Here is a 20255-nt window from a genome sequence, read left to right on the forward strand (position 1 = left end):
AATGGCGAAATATTCATGGCTATAAATTCCTCCTGTGCGCTTTGTGGAAACTGTTGCAGTACATGCCTGTCGATGTCAATTGAACAAAATGAAATATATCAAAAATGATGGAAAACATTATATTAATTTTCGGCTTTCAAGTCTTTTGAGTTGAAATAATATCAGATTATATACACCTAATATAATACAGATCCAACAAAATTGAAGGAAACTCCTGAATGTGTGAAGATAATAATCAGAAATGAGATATTATCAGAAACGTGTGACCTATCAAGAATTGAAACTATCTAAAATAATTATTGTTATTGATGATAATAATTAATGGATTTGAAACGGGTTAACTGGAACGGAATAGACATAAAAGCAGCTCGTGATAAATTTTATGTTACAGCATGAGCGCTAAAATTCATGTTGATCAATTTATGTCAACATTCATATTGCAATTAATCGATAAAAACTGTGTCATTTTAATATTTTACTTCTAAGACCCCAATTTCGTCACTGTAGAATTTGGAACTTGGACGAGGCAAGGTCATTGTTATATGTTAGGGTAAATCTAGAGCTCTCGTGGTGCAAATTACGTCTTTCTTATTGAGCAACTCTGACATACTTTTTAATAGCCTGTCTCAATCAGTTTAGTAGAATTAATGCCAGGCCATGGCCAGGTTCGAGCTTCCATGGTAAAGTTTTCATAGTCTGTAAAAATTGGTTTCTGAAAAGTTCGATTTAGTTTTCTTTTAACTTGCTATTGAATTGATGCGAATTTAGGAGATTGAATAGCATCATAAATCTATCATTGAGAACTCAAAACTTAAGAAAAAGCAGACGAAGCCATCCTAAAGTCACATGATGCATCTCGAACAATGGAGTGAATTCTTAATAGAATTATAGGTTTTAGCTACTCCGCCAGCAATTGACATTCCAGAAACTTTATTTTCTAATGATGAACCAACAATGGACAAATTACGAATGACAAGAAAATCTTTAAAGTTTGGTAAGACCGTTTGTTGTCGAGCAACTTACGGCAGAAATGATCAAGGCCGGTAGGCAAATGTTATTTCAACGGTGCTGCTCATAAAAATTTGATTTTCGGAATAAGTACCGTTAGCATAGAAGAAAGCAATATTGTATCGATACTGAAAAAAAAGCGATAGTAAACGTTATAAGAATGGTCCAGTCTCCTATCAGTTGTCGGGAAGGTGTTTATGAAGGTCTAATAGAGCTTGTGTAAATAAGATTTTCGCGCTATATCAGCTGATGGAAGAACGTTTATTTTGGCCAACTTTGATATTTGGGATCAGCATCGACCGCCTAAGTAACTGAATTCTCCAAGTTACAGGAGCTTTTGCTTCCCTAAGATGATACGTGTGAAAGAGTGTATTATAATCAAGATTAAAATATACCTGTTACGCTTAACATCTCTAAATTTGAGGACTTTCTCAACAAGGTCAGGCTAGATTTGAAGTGATTCGTCAATTAAAGAACAAATGCGGATCTCAGATTATAATGATTTTAACACGTGTGTCGATTGAATTGACCTTTCGGATCAAAAATACATCAAAAAGTAGCGAAAGACATACGCTAAAATCACAGGGCGATCTGAAAAAGGAGACTAACATGGTCCAGAACAGTTGCGACCGACTCTCAACTGTGGCAAGATTTAGTGAAGAGTGTTTGGAATACTGCGGGATCAACCCAAAGGTCAACGTCAATCTCAATCTGTAGTTCCGTAGAAGTATTACAAAGTTAAATATGTCGGTCTACCTCAATATTTTACAGTTTCGTCAATTTTTCCAATAATATCAGAGCGATTACATCTTTAACATCGAAATTTCCAGAGAAAAAAACCAACAAACTCTGACTGTATGGTTTTTCTTTTGGAAGTCCTATTATTGGACTACAAATAGAGTAAATAGAGTAACCGAATGATTCTACTGTTATATCCAGAATGTTGCATGGATTGTTGCCTTCAAATATGTTTCTTTGAATAATTATTATCAGAGTTATATAGATTAGAGATTAGAGATACTTTAAAACTATCTATTAGGAAAAACCGAAAATTTTGACTTTATAAAATAATCGATTTTATATTTGGGTTATTATTTCGGTATTTAGAGTAATTTGAGGGCGATGCAATTAATTAAAATAATTTAAATTAATCATTTTGTTTGATAAAGTATTAATACTATTTAATAATTTTAGGCTGCCAGAGATACGTGCATTGCAGAAAACGAAAGGCACACTCCAACGAAAGAGGAACAAGAGGCCAACGAGAGGAATCTCCAACAAAGCGCATCGTATTTGGGTCAGCTCGTGTTTAAACTCAGGTATACCTTAAACATTACATGTCCGGATCTATTGATCTGATACTTTGAATTACCATGAATCGTATCTGTTATATTCATGACCGTTACAGTATTTAAGAACCTGCCTCCGTTGGTTTAGTCATCAATTATTGATTTGTTTTTAGTACGCGATTGATGACATTTTCATGGCTTCGAAAATTAACGATATCCGTGAATGTTCCTTCTTTTTATTAGGTTGACACAAGTTTAATAATAACATATTTTTTCAGTTACCCATTTGATATAATTGTATCTAGTACAACGAATGTAATAAGTAACTTTTTTGTAGAAAATGTGAAAATTTTTGAATAGAAACAATTATCAGGTGTACCGGAAAGTCATTATCGGTTTTTCTATTAAATGTTGCGAGGTTTAAGTGTGCAGTGTTATGATTTTGCACATAACAGGTCAATTGAAAAGTCCCCGGCCTACCATAGTAAAACAAATTTTTTTGGCAAAATTAGTTTTTTTATTCAACATAATTCCCTTCAAGGGTGATACACTGATTATAGCGACCCTTCAACTTTTCGATACCATTTTTGTAGTACGATATGTCCTTTGCTTCAATATAGGCCTCACTTTCAGCGATCACCTCTTCATTCGACGAAAATTTCTTCCCAGCGAGCATTCTTTTGAGATGTGAGAGCACGAAATAGTCGCTGGGGGCCAGATCTGGAGAATACATGGTGGGTAAGGAAGCAATTCGAAGCCCAATTCATGGATTTTTGCCATCGTTGTCACTGACTTGTGACACGGTGCATTGTCTTGGTGAAGCAGCATTTTGTTTTTTTCAAATGCGGCCGTTTTTCGGAGATCGCTATGTAATAATCGCTGTTGATGGTCCTTCCTTTTTCAAGGTACTTAATGAAAATTATTTCATGCGCAACCCAAAATACAGGCGCCATAATCTTGCCGGCCGACTGTTGCGTTTTCCCACGTTTTGGAGCGGGTTCATCTTGTGCAGTCCACTCGGATGACTGTCGATTGGACTTCGGAGTGAAATAATGGAGCCATGTTTCAACCATTGTTACATATCGACGCATCGACTCGTGTTCATTACGCTTGATCATCTTCAAAAACTGCTCCGAATCATCAATTCGTCGTTGTTTTTGGTCAAAAGTAAGCTTTGCACAGTGCTTTCTCATACTGAAATATTCGTGAATGATATGATGTACACGTTCAGTTGATATCTTTAGAGTGTCTGCTATTTCATTCAATTTCAATTTACGGTCATTCAAAATCATTTTGTAGATTTTTTAAATATTTTCCTTGGTAATAACCTCTTTTGGGCGTTCACTGCGTTCACCGTATTCGGTACTCATTTTACCACGTCTAAACTTAGCATACCAATCCATGATGGTTGATTTTACTGGGGCAGTGTCCGGAAACTCGGCATCAAGCTAAGTTTTTGCTTCAACTGTATTTTTTTCCTTCAAAAATCAATATTTTTTCAACTCGCGAAATTCCTTTTTATCCATTTTTTTCACAATAACAAAAGTTGCTTCACGCAAAATGCTATAATTCACAAACTAATGATCTGACAACTGTCTTAATACATGCATCTTTTGAGGGTTAGTGCTAACTGAAAACATATGGATAAATTTCTAGTAGCGCCATTTATGTGTCAGGCCGGGGACTTTTCAATTGGTTTGTTATGTCATTTTATTCTACTACTCTCATTAAGTTTCAAAGCTGTACATACTATATTTTGGGAAATTAACACCGTCGTTGTTATTTATACCTCATTGACAATGCCAAGTTTCGTGCCTGAAAATGTGCATTTGCGGTTCGCACTACTTTACTTATTTAATTAAAAGAAAAAAGCCGCTGAAAGTCATCATTTGAGACCCAACCTAAACTCAAAAACAATTGACAGAAATATTAAATGTGGCTCAAGAAACGATTAGCCACTGTTTACGGGCAATGAGCAAAATCTAAAAGATGGAGATGGGTGCCACATAAATTGAATGACAGGCAAAGATAAAGCCGAAAAATCGTCTGTGCAAAATCGTTTTGGTTGCAAATAATGCTTTGTGTTTGGTGGGGTCAGAGCGACGTGATGTACCACGATCTATTAAAACCTCGTGGAACAGTTAATACTGATTCCTATCGACACCAAATGATTAATTTGAACCATGCATTGATCGAAAAACCTCCAGAATGGACAGCACGATAATGCGCCATCTTATAAAGCAAGACCGACCAAGGAAACGTTGAAAACACTTGGATGGGGCATATTGTTGTACCCACCGTACTCTGTACATCTTGCTCCCACCGTATAGGCCAAAATGAGATATTCTTAATTGTTCATTCTTATAGGAATTTATTGTCTGTAAATGTCTTCGCTAATTAGTGGAAATAGCTAAATGATTCATGTCAACTACTATCATCTTAGACGCTAATCTAGTGCAAACTCTTGAAAGTTTCATATTAAAATAGTATCACATCTTATATTTAACAACGGGTTACTTCACGTACCAACGTTCAAAACATTTAAGATACTACGTTTATTACGGAAATGTCATTGTTTATTATGTGAATGGCAACACCATAACAAAACAACAATTTAACTGCGATTAATTTTCATACTTTTTCGGCATTTCCAAACAGTATGATTGCGCTGTACCTGGTGAGTACACTGGGTGTGGCAGAAATTTCCATTCGAACTGCTACAGTGTATTATTAACAACACTTGAAACGCGTGGCCGACTGTTATCTTATCAAATATGTTTCAAAATAAATGTTTAACATAAAGCTCGGTATAGGTCAAAATGATTGTGGGAGGAAAATTATTCAGTTGACGTTGATAGATGTCTGTAATAATAGTTTCAGTCGGTTTTCTCAGCTATTAATAAACTAGATCTTGCTAACACTTCGTGATTCGTGAATAGCTTAGGTGTATGTAGATGGGTCTAGAGGATTTTTTCGCCATTTTGCATCTTATCGCAGTTTTTAATAATTCACAGATTCCTTGACATGAAAGCAATGAAACCGTGATGTTGAAATGGTATTTTCAGTTAATTCATGTCTTTTCATCAGCCATTTTCCCTCCTTTTGTCTGAAAGCTCTTTGAGACTTTGACTTGAGCTTTCATCCAATAAGCCTTGCATCATTCAACTTCGTATCCAAACTTTTTTGTTCCTACAGGTCATTTCTTGTCATTGACATAAAAATGTTAAAACGATTGAAACCAAAACCGACAATTGAGATATTGCGGGGCAGCATTACCATAAATTCCTAAAAGTGTTTGGTGCGTATCGGGAGCAGATTTCTAGAAATCGAGCAACAAATGCAATGTCGAAAATGCAATTTTGAGCGCATGATTAGTACTTTTTACATCGGAAAACTATATAATACTACATTAAAAACTGTTATTTTATGTAGAAAAATGTAAAAATCATCGAATTTAACAGTTAGGTTACGATGTTTAACAGCTGTTTACATTGATACTTGGCATTTTGAACAGGTACAGCTGATGAAAATATATTCAAGCACTTAATATGTAATATACTTTTGAGTATACATTTCATGATAATCGTTGACGAATAATGACCATGAAACAGTACCTTTTCTTTACATAAATTTCTTCGCTATTATGTTTTGTGCTGTACTATGTATAGTAATATATTTTCAGGCGGTTTCAAGTTGAAACGCACTTCTGACTTCTATGGGCTCTCAGCTTCTTGAAATTCATTTTAGTTTAATATATCATAACGTTTTATTTACTGATTGTCTAGAATTATTATTTTTTATCGCCATTAGTTGTCAATAAATATATAGACATTAAAAATCCCTCAAAGTAAGCCCTGACCGTCGATAATCGTTTGGTACACTTTTTGTCAATTTCAGAAGGCAATGGATGTAAGTGCCTTTAGGCGGCGAGTCAAAGCATTTTTGCCACCTCCACCGCTTTTAGTTGATTTTCGTTTGATGCGGGCTAATTTTTTTTATTACTCTTCGTGATTCCACAATCTGCCTTATTGGCAATAAGTATTTTTATAACTATATTATATATACATGGCATGTAGAAAATCACTTCATTAAGCAATCTTTTGTATAAAATATTATCTTAAGTCTTCATATGTCCAGTAATCAGATCAGGTGGTGATCAACATTTTAGTCTACGCACTTCACTATCACGTTGCATATTTAGCTGATTAGCGAGTACATTGGGATGCACTGACACTCTTTCGAAGTACATCACACAAATACGTTGAATTACACTCGTTATAGGTTCTAGAAGAATATCGCGTTGTATCACTTTATTTGAAATATAGTACGGAGCATCAACAATGGCACGCAACACCTTATTTTGGAACCGTTGAATGATGGATATATTAGATTTGCTAGAGGGCTAGAGGTAGTGTCTTCAACCATAATTGTATCTGCTCCAGGTAGGTTTTTTAGGTTTATTGATGCTGTGACTGGATCTTCATGGGATGCTAAGATTGCTGTATCGTCTGCATATGTTGCCACAGTAGTTATTTTTGTGGTGGGTAGATCGGCCGTATACAAAAGATACGGTACTGGACCCAGTACACTACCTTGCGGAACTCCTGAATATATGGGATTTAATTCGGTATGTTTATCGCCTTGATTTACAATAAAATTTCTATCAGTGAGATACGATTTTAGCAACTGATAGTCCGGATAAGGGATAAGTTTCTTTAGTTTAACCTGCAAGCCTGTATGCCATCACCAGTAGAGATATGTTGTAAATTATCTGTCTTTATTGCTTTTAACAGTTCTCTACCTTTTGAGGTTTTTATTCTTGAATTCCACATTAAATGTTTTGTATTGTAACCTCCTCCGGAGTAGACCAAGCATCGTACTCATTTGATCCATTAGTTTGGCCATCATGTTTTCTAATCTAGAAATGTTGCTTCTAGTTTCAGTAGGTTGTGATGTGGTTTCTCGATTTTGGTGCTGAACCATTTTATTTACTTCCAAAGATAAAAAAAATAAAATAAATACATTGTTTATTTCACGCACTTCATTTTTCACTCAAGTATTATTTTTGATCAAAAATATTATAAATGAATTTCAAAAGGACTGTTGTAAAATAAGGGAAAATAATTATAAAACACTAATAAAAATGAGATGCAGTCTTTTTGTCTGGTCACGTAAAAACGTATTGACTACACTTTAGGTCCACTGAAAGACGGATAGCCATATTTGTTATGCGTTTTTAACACTCATTTAAATAACCATAATAATATACTGGGTTTTTTTAAGAAAGGTATCTTTCTAGAGCTTGGAGCTCAGAGCGCATCTTCACCCAACGAAGGTTGGAACCGAACTGCGGGCGAATATGAAGTCGGAATGTGATTAGTCTCGATTGGTGATAAGTCATTTTGGCGAACAAGTGTTAAAAGGCGGTGAACATTGTTATTTGACAGGTTGTATTTCTCTGTTATCATCTTGATATTCGCCGACGATCAGAATTTAACACTTTTTCCATATTAAGGATATGCTCTTTTTCATTTTGAAAATTGACGGATATCCACGGTGGATTCCATTTTCCAATTGGAAACAACCCACTAGTGGGTTCCAACTCCAATTCCCACACCTCTTCCAGTGCTTGCTTTATCATACTCGAGTTACAAGCCAAAGACTTTTACACTGAAGTGTCCTATTTAGGAATGTTTGATTTTTTCGCATCCTTGTAGTAGAATATTATATTTTTATGTAAACACTTTTTGTAATGTAGAGCAATACTGTTTGAATTTTCGGTTTTTGAACCACACGTTACTTGAAGCTCTTGTTTGTTCTTCATGATGTTTTCGAATGTACAATTCTTATTAATTAGAAATAATGTTAATCAATTGTTGATCCCAAATATTGAAGAGGTTACATGATTATATCTTCCTACCTCAATTATATAGGAAATTTGATTTACTTCATTGATACGTATTACAACGTGTTTCTTGAAATTCAAAGTGGTCATAAAATTAACAGCTTTTCTTGATTGATATTATTCTTTCAATATTCTGCAGTATTTGCGTGAATCGTGTTTGACTGCTTTTTGATTTTTTATAAGGTAAACACTTTTAATAATTATTGAAATAACACGAAACATATAATTTTAATTCATTTATATATTATACTTCTTATTTTATATTTTATAACTCAGATGGTTATCTTACAGTTTTCGTAAAATTTTAAATTTTCACTCTAATTTATTATCTATGATCGATAAATCGAACCGAATAACGTAGGCATCTCTCTAGAGTCTAATTTCTAAACATCCTTGACATGATAAATGGTTATTACTGGTCTAGGATTCCACCATATTGAAAATAACGTGTAAACGTGTTTACAACCCAAATGGCGAACTCGTATATCTATTGGTGCTATCGCTAGAATTTTGATATCAGGCGTATCATGAATGGTGTAAGATGAATATCTTTAATGTATACACTGTGTTTATTAGGTGACATTTTATTGATGACCGACTGATACGATTTTTGTTATTTAAGTTTTTATTCGGGTGACACTAAGAAGGAAATCACCAATCGGTTGTGCGTCCCATTAATTAAACAGTTACTGTATATGTTGAACTTCAACAACTGCCTGTCTGTAGATGTCAATTAAACAAATTGAACGACGTAATGTTTCAAAAAGAAAAACTTGTAGTGGCGAGTTGCAAACGCAGTCATCCTCTTGCATGACAACGCTCGATTACACGTTGCAGTATTTTTCAAAGATATAGCATTGAAGCATGGTTTGGCTGGCACACGGTTTCGAAATGCTGAAGAAGTACACAAAATATAGATAATTGGATCGCTGCCAAACTAAAATTGTTTTTTCCATACGGTATTGCTATGTTGTAATAAATATAGGAAACAGTTGTCAGAAATTGATGGAACATTTGGATTAATATTTTGATTATTATATATTCTATCAATTTTTCTTAATCAATGGCAATAAATTATTTTCTTTCCAATTTAAATTTTTTAAAACTGATTTTGTTTTTTGAAGATTTAACAATACACTACTTTCTATTCTAATTACTTTTACTATATTTTATTTCAATAGCAATGTTTGGTATAACAGTTAAACAAAAAGCAAAGAAAATACTACTTGACTGCAAGAGCGAAAAAATTACATGATGTTAGAGCCGTTAGTTTTAATACTAGATATTCTTTGTTTATAATGCCTGGGTATTTACAATTAGATATATTTTAATATAAACCTTTACATTCTGATGAATCAGTTTGTTGATTTTGCTGGTCTAAGATAACTTGCTTTTTCAAAGTAAAAAAGTAATGATGAAAAATTAATATGTATCATCCTTCGAAGTGCTAGTAACCTATTTTTTATTGTCTTTAAAGATGTTCTATTACGAGACAATTCACAGACCATTTCAGGTCGTATGTATCCATTTTTATTTAAAAAACGTACAGCTCATTGTTGAAAAACAAAAATAATAAAACACTATCTGATTAATTCCCAAATTCAGAAATCATCTATTGTTACATATCGACGCAAAAATTCGGGTTTATTACGCTTGATCATCTTGAAATACTGCTCCGAATGATCAACTCTTCGTTGTTTTTGGTCAAAAGTGAGCGTGGCACCCAGTTGCACAGAGCTTTCTCATACCCAAATATTCGTGAATGATATGAACGTTGAGTTGATATTTTTAGACTATCTGCTATTTCATTTAGTTTCAATTTACGGTCATTCAAAATCATTTTGTGGATTTTTTTAATGTTTTCGTCGGTAACAACCTGTTTTGGGCGTCCACTGCGTTCACCGTCTTCGGTGCTAATTTTACCACGTCTAAACTTAGCATATCAATCCTTGATGGTTGCTTTTCCTGGGGCAGTGTCCGGATACTCGGCAATAAGCCAAGTTTTTGTTTCAACTGTATTTTTTCCCAGGAGCAATATTTTATTAATACGTGAAATTCCTTTTTATTCATTTTTTTCACAATAACAAATGTTGCTTCACTCAAAATGCTATAACTCACAAACTAATGATCCGACAGCTGTCAAATTTATACACGCTTCTTTTAGGGTTAGGGCTAACTAAAAAACGTATGGATTTACTTCTAGTAGCGCCATCTATTTGTTAATCTGGGTACTTTTCAATTGACCTGTTACAATCATTAAATTAACTATTGATATCCAAATCTTAAGCATATAAAGTAAATAATCAAAATAATTGATACAAGGTTTAAAGAACAAAATGTCGTATAGTGCATATCTTATTGCATAAATTATTAAGCACCTTAATATTTATCAATACTTTAAAATGTTTACAACTGTACTGCTAATAATTCACAACTTCTTCTATTTTTTTATCTATTCCATCTATACAAATTATGTACTTAGTTTCATTTTGAATCTTGATATTTTCATTATTTCATTTATGTTATATGAATACATGCTTATTTTTACCCATATTTGTCACCAAAATTCTATTTTACATGTAAAATAAATACACCAGGCTGATTAATGAATAATTTCTTTACTTAAATTCTTAAATAAAATTGCATTGTTCTTTTCTTATTTATTTCATTCTTCGATATCTCCCTTGTAAATAGCACATCTTTAGTTTGTCGTCTTGGTTGGTTTTCATTTACGTATTGCTTTATATTTTGTCTTATGTCCCATCTATCCAAATTAATATTCTATGAAAGTATTTTATATGGGTTAGTATTCTATGCAATATTCATTTTATCTCTTGATGCACAAATTAACGTATTTATTACCTGCAATATTCGGTCAGTGCTTTGTTAAGAAATGCGTGTATTAATGAAACTGAAATTAATAAGAAGTCGATACCACCAAAATTTACAGATAAATCTTAACAACTTGTAGAATTATCTTTAGTCCATATCTACAGAACCATATCAATTAATAACAGTCCTTAAGCAAGAACAATTTTTCTTTTTCTTTACCATGCGTCAAAAAAAATCAATATTGTGATTTAGAATATCTAAATATCTTTTAATCAAAGAAAACAGACGATTCTTGTTTTTCTCGAATTTTGTTGTTGTTTCTCGAAAATGTTGGGATGAAATTTTCACATATTTCGGGTTTTTCTTTCACAGCTGTATATAGTTTCCGATAAACCGGGCACATTAACTTGTTTTCTCTGCAAAAAAAAGTAAAATGTAACTTTATGTCGCCGTCCTATTCTTAACCGTTTTCTTTAATCCATACTTGCAACAACTCTTAATAATTCCAGCGATACGGGAATAACCGAAAATGACACAAAACACTGCTTAAAATTATATAACATCGTTCAATAATGTTTTAATCATTAACTTTTCGTTTTAATATCGTTTCAACATTAACTTAATTTTAACGAAAACTATCCTTTATTTTATTTTACAAACTTAAAGAAAATTTTTATTTTATTTTCATTTTATTTTATTGGAATATATTTATTTGTAGCGTATATTACACAAAAATATTAGGCCTAAAAATTCTTCCTCGATATAAGCTTTAACCGTGCCAAATTTCACGCCTCCAGATGGTGCCGCTGTTTTCTTTAAAAAGGGAGACAACATTTTTGCTAAGTCGATTAATATATAGATACAAGCTGAAAGGCGGCTAAGAAAATACGTTATATATTTTTATAAATGATTATTGTCTAATTCGCTGATGTTAACCGATATTGCCTTTTTTGATCATCACGTTTTTTAACGATAATCTGACTACTATTTAAATTTTTATGAAGATACCCGAAAATAAGCCTAAATTGGTGGTTAATATTCAAGCAATGTTACCAGAACTGCGGGAAATATAGTAACCAGTGATTGAAAATAACTTTAAAACTAATGTCATATGCAATGTTCATAATAATGCCTTGGATATACCAAAAAGTGATTCTTAGAATTAACTTGCAGACACTATATATTGCTGTCATAACAGAACTTTATATATTTTATAGCAACTAAAGCATATCTGTTCTCGTTATATTTCAGATATAAACATGATAAAAATGCTTTAATCGTGTCAGTGGTGAGATGCAAGGATCTACCAGCTAAAGATCCCAACACTGGATCTAGCGACCCCTATGTAAAGCTCCAATTACTTCCAGATAAACAACATAAGGTGCGTACATAATCTAGCGTAAGGTATATAATGCTAGTAATTATTATTAGCTAATAGCTAGTGTTCTTTATTGCCTGGTGTGCTCTGATTAATTAATGTAATATTTGAAATTGAACTTTCATTCAAATTGTGCGAGAATCAAAATGAGATGATTTTAACGTGGTAACCTTATTAGGAAGACCAGGTCAGTCAGGGTTCAACTATCGTTATTTCACAGGTGGCATCTTAGGAGCATAGATCATCTACCAATTAATCATATGATAAATAAAATAGCTATAATAAAATATTTTACGATACTTAACTATAAAGTATTCCTTTTTTAATTTAGGTTAAGACTAGAGTACTACGCAAGACCAGAAATCCAGTTTACGACGAGGACTTCACCTTTTACGGCATAGGATTCAACCAATTACCTAACATAACCCTCCATTTCGTTATATTGAGTTTCGATCGCTACAGCCGTGATGACATCATCGGGGAAGTGTTTTGCGCGTTGAACAGCGTCGATGTCGCCCAGATCGAGACCCAGCAGATGGCTCTATCTCGCGAGATACAACCTAGAAGCTTGAAGGTGAACTACAATTAGCAATATTTTTTAAATTCTCGATTTGTCATTTTACATCGTTACCTTCACCAGATTCGCTCCCAAGGCCGAGGAGAGCTCTTGGTTTCGCTCTGCTGGCAACCAGCCGCCAACAGACTTACCGTTGTGGTCCTCAAAGCTAGAAACCTCCCCAAAATGGATGTAACAGGGCTGGCCGATCCTTACGTGAAGATCTATCTGTTGTATAAGGGCCAGAGGATTTCCAAGAAGAAGACTCACGTTAAGAAGAGAACGCTTATGCCTGTTTTTAATGAGAGCTTCGTGTTTGATATTCCTGCCAATAGTCAAACTTTGGAGGGTATTAGTTTGGAATTCTTGTTACTGGATTGGGATAGGGTTACCAAAAATGAGGTAAGTTGGTTTAATATTTAAAAGTAGCGATTTTATTGTTTTATGTACTTTAACTCATTACATATTTTTGTACATATTGTCATGTTATTGTTGGTCGCTCGATAATTTCTTAAAAAATCTCAGAGATGGCGATTGTATTTTTGAAGATGTTTTGCTTTTACTTAATCTTATTATACCACTTAGTGGTGTAAATGTGTTATGTTTATTTTCTATCCCCTGTTGCTTCGTCTTTCCATTTTCCGGTTCCTGCTCAATGTTCTTGTTTTGGACGGGTTTATCCTCTGTCCTGAAGTGTTTCTCTGATACATTCATTCCAGTTTCGCTTGGGTGACCGTCTGATATTTCTTCTCTCTCTTCTTACTTTCCATATTCTCTTTACCTGTCTTGCGTCCTCCATGCGCTGTAAATGTCTCCACCAACTGAGTAGTGTCCTTTCTATGTACTTTTTGATTTAATATTAAGGTCTCTTTTAATTCGTTTACTATCTATCTCTATCCCCTGAAGAGTCAAGGTATTAGGTATTTCATTACTGATAGTTGTATTTTACTTTTATTACTTTTTAACTCTCTTTGAACATTAGGTTGTTCGTTAAATTGCTTTGTACACTTGCATTTAAGTTTTACTTTGGTTCGGCGGTTGAGCCTTTTCAATCTCAACTCTTTTCATATCTTTTCATTCTATCTTTCATATCTCTGATCCGGGCGTATCACATATTATTCAGAAGCTTCAAAATGTGAATCTGCCAATAGGAAAATCATTGTCTAGGATAATTGAGGCAGTCTTCTTAAACTTCACTAGGGCATTTAACATTAAAATTTGGCATGCCAAGTGATCTATTAAATGTGATATATTCATAGTTGGAAAACCTATCATTCCAAGTCTAAGTGTGATACTTTGATCTTTCTCGGTGACTCCTTTTTCGACTAGGAGATTCATCTTGTCTTCCACAGGGTCCTTTGCTGGTTCAGGTACTGTTTAATCTCTACATGGTTGATATCTCCGAAGTAGAAACATGAAAAACGCCGTTTTATGCGGATGATCAAATTAAATATACCAAGCAACTGTAAAGTATTACGGCATATCGAGAACACTGTAGATTAAGTAAACTAATAGTCCCAATTAAGGTCTTTGTAGACCAGGCTATGGTACCTTCCGTTCCTCTATATGGTTCGCAATTTTGATCTCGTTTATACAAAGCGACTAAGATAAAGAAATATTAAGTGTTCAAAATAATAAGGCGGTAAGGAACCCAGTTCAGAAACATACTCAGGGAACAGTTCATAAAATTACAATTTTGGCATAAATAATTGCTTAATTCGATGCATTTCCACTCTGCTGATGTAAATTCAAAAATATACCGATTGTACCAAATTAAAAAAGGTCTTCATATCTTTCTCCAGTTGCCTTGTTTAGAAATTAACCTACTCATAGTTTGAGTTTCCCATTTCAAGCCCGAACAATAAGACACCCAAACCCAAAAAATGTTTACAAAAGACTGATAATTTTAGTTTAAGACGATTCAATGTATGTCCAGTTGCTGATCACAACTATAAATGTTTTAAAGTATATTCGATTGTAATAATATTCAGCGTTGGGATCTATCGACTGAATATAGTTGAAACAGTCGATAATCGTAAAGCAGTCAAATTACTCGGTAGCAAAAAAGCTACCGACTAAAAATTTTAATTACTATTTCAGTCAAATGCAGTGTCTGTTTTTCTATTCGTGAGAACTGACGAAGTTACTTGGGTAGAGGAAACTACTGAGATAGTTGTTTGATACTCTATGCTGCGCATATCAGTTCATTTTAAATAATTTTAAATTGGCATATGGCAGTGTGAAAAAAGTAATAACGATCCCAAATATATTTGGTCTTATTTTAACATTCGGAAATTAACAATGATATAAAATAATAGAAGTACAACACGTGCTTACTATTTTTGTTCAACCGCACCATAAATGAGACAGTACATATTTCTTTTCAAACTTTCATTGAGAAAGAATAGGAAAGAGATAATTGTTGTAATTTAATTATCTCAAAATAAAAACGTTTCATTTTGAATGATGTAAAAATTATTTTTATGTTTTATATATTTGACTTGAGTATAGAAGAGAAATGGTGTAATGACCACTAAATAGTTTATTTATCGCTAATAAGTAATATTTAAGATTATTATTAGATAAAATTTGAATAAAAGAAATTGCAACATTCAAAAGGCTTAAACAAATATCAAGAGACTTATAAAATTGAAGAAGTCAACAAAAAAGACAAAATGGCTACCAAGAAAATATGGATTAAAATTATTTTTCTATTTATCAACCAAATTTTTGTTCTCTTTACCTTGTTATATTAATAAATTATCTTGAAAAATAGCTCTTATAGAGAGTATATTTACCTTTGACGCTTAGTTCTTGTGTTCTTCGATACAGTGATTACTTGTAAAGACATTTTGATATCAATGTATTTCTCTTAGTTTGTTATGTTAATACCTGTGTACATCTTTCTTGATAAAACTAGATTTAATCACTGTGTTCTCCATATCTACTAAACAATTAGTATTATTTCTCTCCTCATGCATTTTAACTAAACTTTCATGTATATTCTGAACAATTACACACATGCACATATATTTTCCAAGCTACAATTTGACATAATTCATTCTATAATATTGTTTCTTCAAAACTTATTTTATGTATCGTACGCCATTCCTAAATTGCAGTTTTTGTTGATGCATTTATTGGGATCTTCTTCACCAGTGTACTATGATACGATGAATTGTCCATAACAATAACTGATGATTCCTTCAAGTTCAAAAATCTAGTTTTCAAACAATTCCAAAAATAAGCTATGGTTTATTTATCAATGGTAGATATCCTTGGACTTAGAAGAAAACACTAATTCAGCATCAGGAATAAAACTATTTCTGTTTCCAGCATGAGGATCTATATGTATGAAGTGAATTATTAATAAATGTTATGATTAACAAAACCTAATTGATAGTTATTTCAACGTTTATTTTTTCCATCAACTTTTGTTGTCTTTACACTATTTATTATCTTGCCATAAGTGACCCAATGTACTATTTTGAAATATTTATGTCTTATCTGATACAAATTGATATAGTAATTTTTCCTTGACTTTGTTATATGTTTTTAAAAATTGTATTGTTTTAAAAGCAATGTTTGGAGTTCCATTAAACCCCTTCGTTGGTTATCTTTACACTACTTAAATCTCTGATACAGCTAACATCAAGCTGATCTTGATTCTTGTTTCTTTTTTGGCGATTTTAAGCTTGTTTTTTTATTTTTTAATAAATTTTAGTGACCGTGTCCGTGACTAATATTCAGTGCAGCTGCAGCATGCTAAATAATATTTTCAATAAGAACCGCGGCGATTTGAACTTTACTAATACAAAGCGTTAAAACAACGTTTGCCGGTTTATAACCCGTAGTTATAATATTTTGAAGAATTTTAAAGAAGTTTGAACAACGAACGACTTTTGCAAATCCATTCGTTTACATAATCGAACTTGTCAAACAGCATTCTATCTCTTTTTAAATAGAATAAAATGAGAAGGAAAGTATTGTTTGACTGTATAACTAATTTACTGTTTTGAATATACGTTACGACGAACGAAACATAAAAGCATAAATATAATACTTATAAATCTATGTAAGCATAAACCCGGCACATTATTTTCAAGAGCGCGACTAGGAGGCTAAAGTCAGAACGTTAAAACACAGCCCAATGAAAGTCCAAGATAGTCCAATGAAAGTAGTAGGTCCGAAAATAGTAACTGATAGTACACGACTAAAACAGACAATAGTAAAAAGTATTGTTTTGACTGATCTGACTGTCGGTCTAATATCAGTCTAAAATAGCGACTGAAACAGTCGATAGTAAAAATTAACATAATCAATGGAATCGAAAATTTCGATCGAAAGAGTCGAGAGTAAAAAGTAGTTAATTATTTAACAGTCGATAGTTCCCAACGCTATTAATATTCCATTTGAATTAATCAGTCTAAAGAAAACGTTTAAAGAAGTTTTTTATAATAGCCAACCTAAAACAAACTAACTTGTAATAAACTAACCAGTACATTTTTGTTTATAGGTTATAGGCCGACTAGAACTGGGGGGACCAAAATGCTCGGGATCAGCTTTAACACATTGGAACGAAGTTTGCAACTCCGCCAGGAGACAGATAGCCGATTGGCACAAGCTAAAAGAGTAAACAGAATGAATCTAGGTCAATACCTTCAGTTTTTCTAATCAACAATTATAAAGAGTTAGTATTTAAAATTTGAGTATTTTCTAAAAAAAATTACACCCCAATTAGTTGGATTTGGAGGAAATGAGAAAAAGCAAGAAAAAAACAGAGATTATTATCAATTAATTAATTAATTAGGTGTAATTAATTTTGTGAACGTGAGGATTTTTACGAGAAAAGCTTCGAAACATTGCTATTAGATCTGATACCGAGAAGATTCGCACGAGAGTGCTGAATATCATAGTTTAATTACTAATGTATATCTAAAAGCTTGTCTGTTACTAATATTATCTAAAAAATCGCTTTAAAGCACTGTAGTAGCAATGATATGAGCTTTTACTGTAATTCTGTTGTATATACAGATCAGAAACACATCCTTGAAAATTTCGTTGTTTCTCTCGAACAAGTCACAGCCCTAGTTGATTATTTGGACAGTAAAGTGGTTGAAACAATATTAATGTTTATTTTTCTAGCATACGAAGACGACAAAATGAAATAATGGTCAGGGTTCTGCGTTTTGCGCTTAGATATACTACTTAAATATAAGATAATTGAATATGGGGCGATTGGTAATAGGTCTTGTTGAAAGAATGAGTGAATATAATCGACCACACTCTCTCATTTCAAATAGTTTCAAGTTATGTAATGGCATGGTCCCTGTTTTTTAGGTCGTTAGTTAATTTTGTTCCTTTATTAAATAATAGGTATTAATTTCTGCAATGATTTCGAAACAGTTTGGATACATTTCTGATGGTATTTGAATTCAAAATTATTTTTTGTATGTATAATTTACTTTTCTTAAAATTTTCTTCTATATTTTGCTTAAAAGTATTAATAATGTCAAAGAGCTCACACCACAATACAATTATATTGTTTTTAAAATAAGAAATTAACGTAAATTCCCGATTTTATTATTTGCCTTACTGGCAACCTAAGGCATGTTAGAAAAAAAGTAGGGCTACTTGATAACAAAAGTCTCGAAAAACATATTTCGGTTGCTTCAATAAACATTTCTATTATCACTTAGAGCATATTAACAAAAGTTGGCTAGTTGGCTGAAAAATAGTAAACGATATATTTTCCCACCGTATTCATAGCTTCATAGTTTTACAATTTCTAAGTTGTAGTTAAAAACTGGCGCATTTTAAGCAAGTTTTAACAACTTACTTAGATTAACTCCTCATAATAGACTAAAATAAAAAAACAACAAGAATATTTAGTACGAGAATAATAACTTTTGTAGGTTTATTATGATATATTAGGCCATGCCCACTAATAAATACATTAAAGGCATCACGTTAAATCTAGGAATGTGTATATTCAATCTTGAATATATCTGTGTCATCATATATGTATCCAAGCTATAATATAATATATATCATTAATTTTTATACGTAATTTGTAAACGAAAAGGCCTAGTACTGAAAACTTGGTCATTACTTGCATTATTAATTTACAGACCTGGTAAATCTCATTGTTAAATGAAGCTATTGAATTTGACACTGTTTTGAAGAACATAAATAATACAACGATTACGCCATATTGAAATTCCATGTTAGTCATGTGTTTTCTACATTAAATTACCCTGTGTAACGCACATATCCGATATTTTACTCCAATGTAACCTGTATATTAGTCAACCGTCAATATTCGACGTTGAATGTCACGTAATTAAAGCTCAATATGGCTGTCATTTATTTAGCTGTCAAACGTCAAGCTTGTCGTTTCATTCGGTTTCATGTTAAGGGCAGTGGTTGGGGCCATTCACCTCGTGTATGGTTGCTGTTACTCGTTTACTTTTTAATTTATTTATGTCTTAAGGTAATCGTTATAACTTGTACATTTTTTCGAACGGCGCCCGCTAGACGGCGCTGTTCGCATATTTATGGGTTAAAACACCAAAGATCACGTATAATTTGTAGATATGGGGTAGGTTTCACAGAAACAACCCCGCGTTTTGACTAAACGTTATGCTTACTTACTGTAAAACAAACACAAGACTTGTAATTGTTAGTTTTAACCAGTGGTATTATTGACGGATAGGTAAGCTATACTGACGCGGTACTAAGGTACATTTCGCGTCTAGTATATTCTTTCCGGTCCCATACCACACATATATATATATACTATTGCAAGACGTTTCTTTCTCTTAGACATAGCGATACGAACTATAATAGAAAATTCCCAAAAAATATGGATATTTTATTTTTAAAATTAAAAAAGTTCGGTAGACATTACAAATATATTGTATAGATCGTAAGCTTCAAGGACGATGTTTTGTTTGGTCTTAGATAAGATTCTGTCTTGTTTTTTATTGTCCTATAGCTGGAAACTTTTAAACATTCTACATATAAATGTGTATATACAAATAAAGATGAATAAATGTTCAAAAAATGGTTTCTAAATATTGTTTATTGTTTACCTATCTTCCACTCTCTATCCATACTCACCCTTTCTGGAATTTTAACATACATACATATTCAAAATGGCATTTTTATTATTTAGAAGCATATTTTTTGTTAATAAATATGATGCCTGATGAGCTTTGGTGGTTATCTAACTGTATTCATTCATTCACTGACAATACTTGGTTGCATACAATTTATTCTTAAAGA

At 32.6% G+C, this 20255-nt stretch overlaps 1 protein-coding gene across 1 annotated transcript in view; it reads left to right on the forward strand.

Moving 5' to 3' along the window:
• Syt4 (Synaptotagmin 4) overlaps positions 1-20045 on the forward strand; it is a 43990-nt gene extending 23945 nt beyond the window's left edge. Inside the window, exons 4-8 of the mRNA XM_076404622.1 lie at positions 2203-2327; positions 12286-12415; positions 12744-12986; positions 13053-13370; positions 17485-20045. Coding sequence (XP_076260737.1) covers positions 2203-2327; positions 12286-12415; positions 12744-12986; positions 13053-13370; positions 17485-17604 — 936 coding nt within the window. The 3' untranslated portion in view covers positions 17605-20045. The remainder of the gene's footprint in view (positions 1-2202; positions 2328-12285; positions 12416-12743; positions 12987-13052; positions 13371-17484) is intronic.
• Positions 20046-20255: the final 210 nt, after the last annotated feature.

Source organism: Rhynchophorus ferrugineus, unplaced genomic scaffold (assembly GCF_030347505.1).
Source record: "Rhynchophorus ferrugineus isolate W39M unplaced genomic scaffold, kcgeb_rfMv2 rfM4, whole genome shotgun sequence".
NCBI lineage: Eukaryota > Metazoa > Arthropoda > Insecta > Coleoptera > Curculionidae > Rhynchophorus > Rhynchophorus ferrugineus.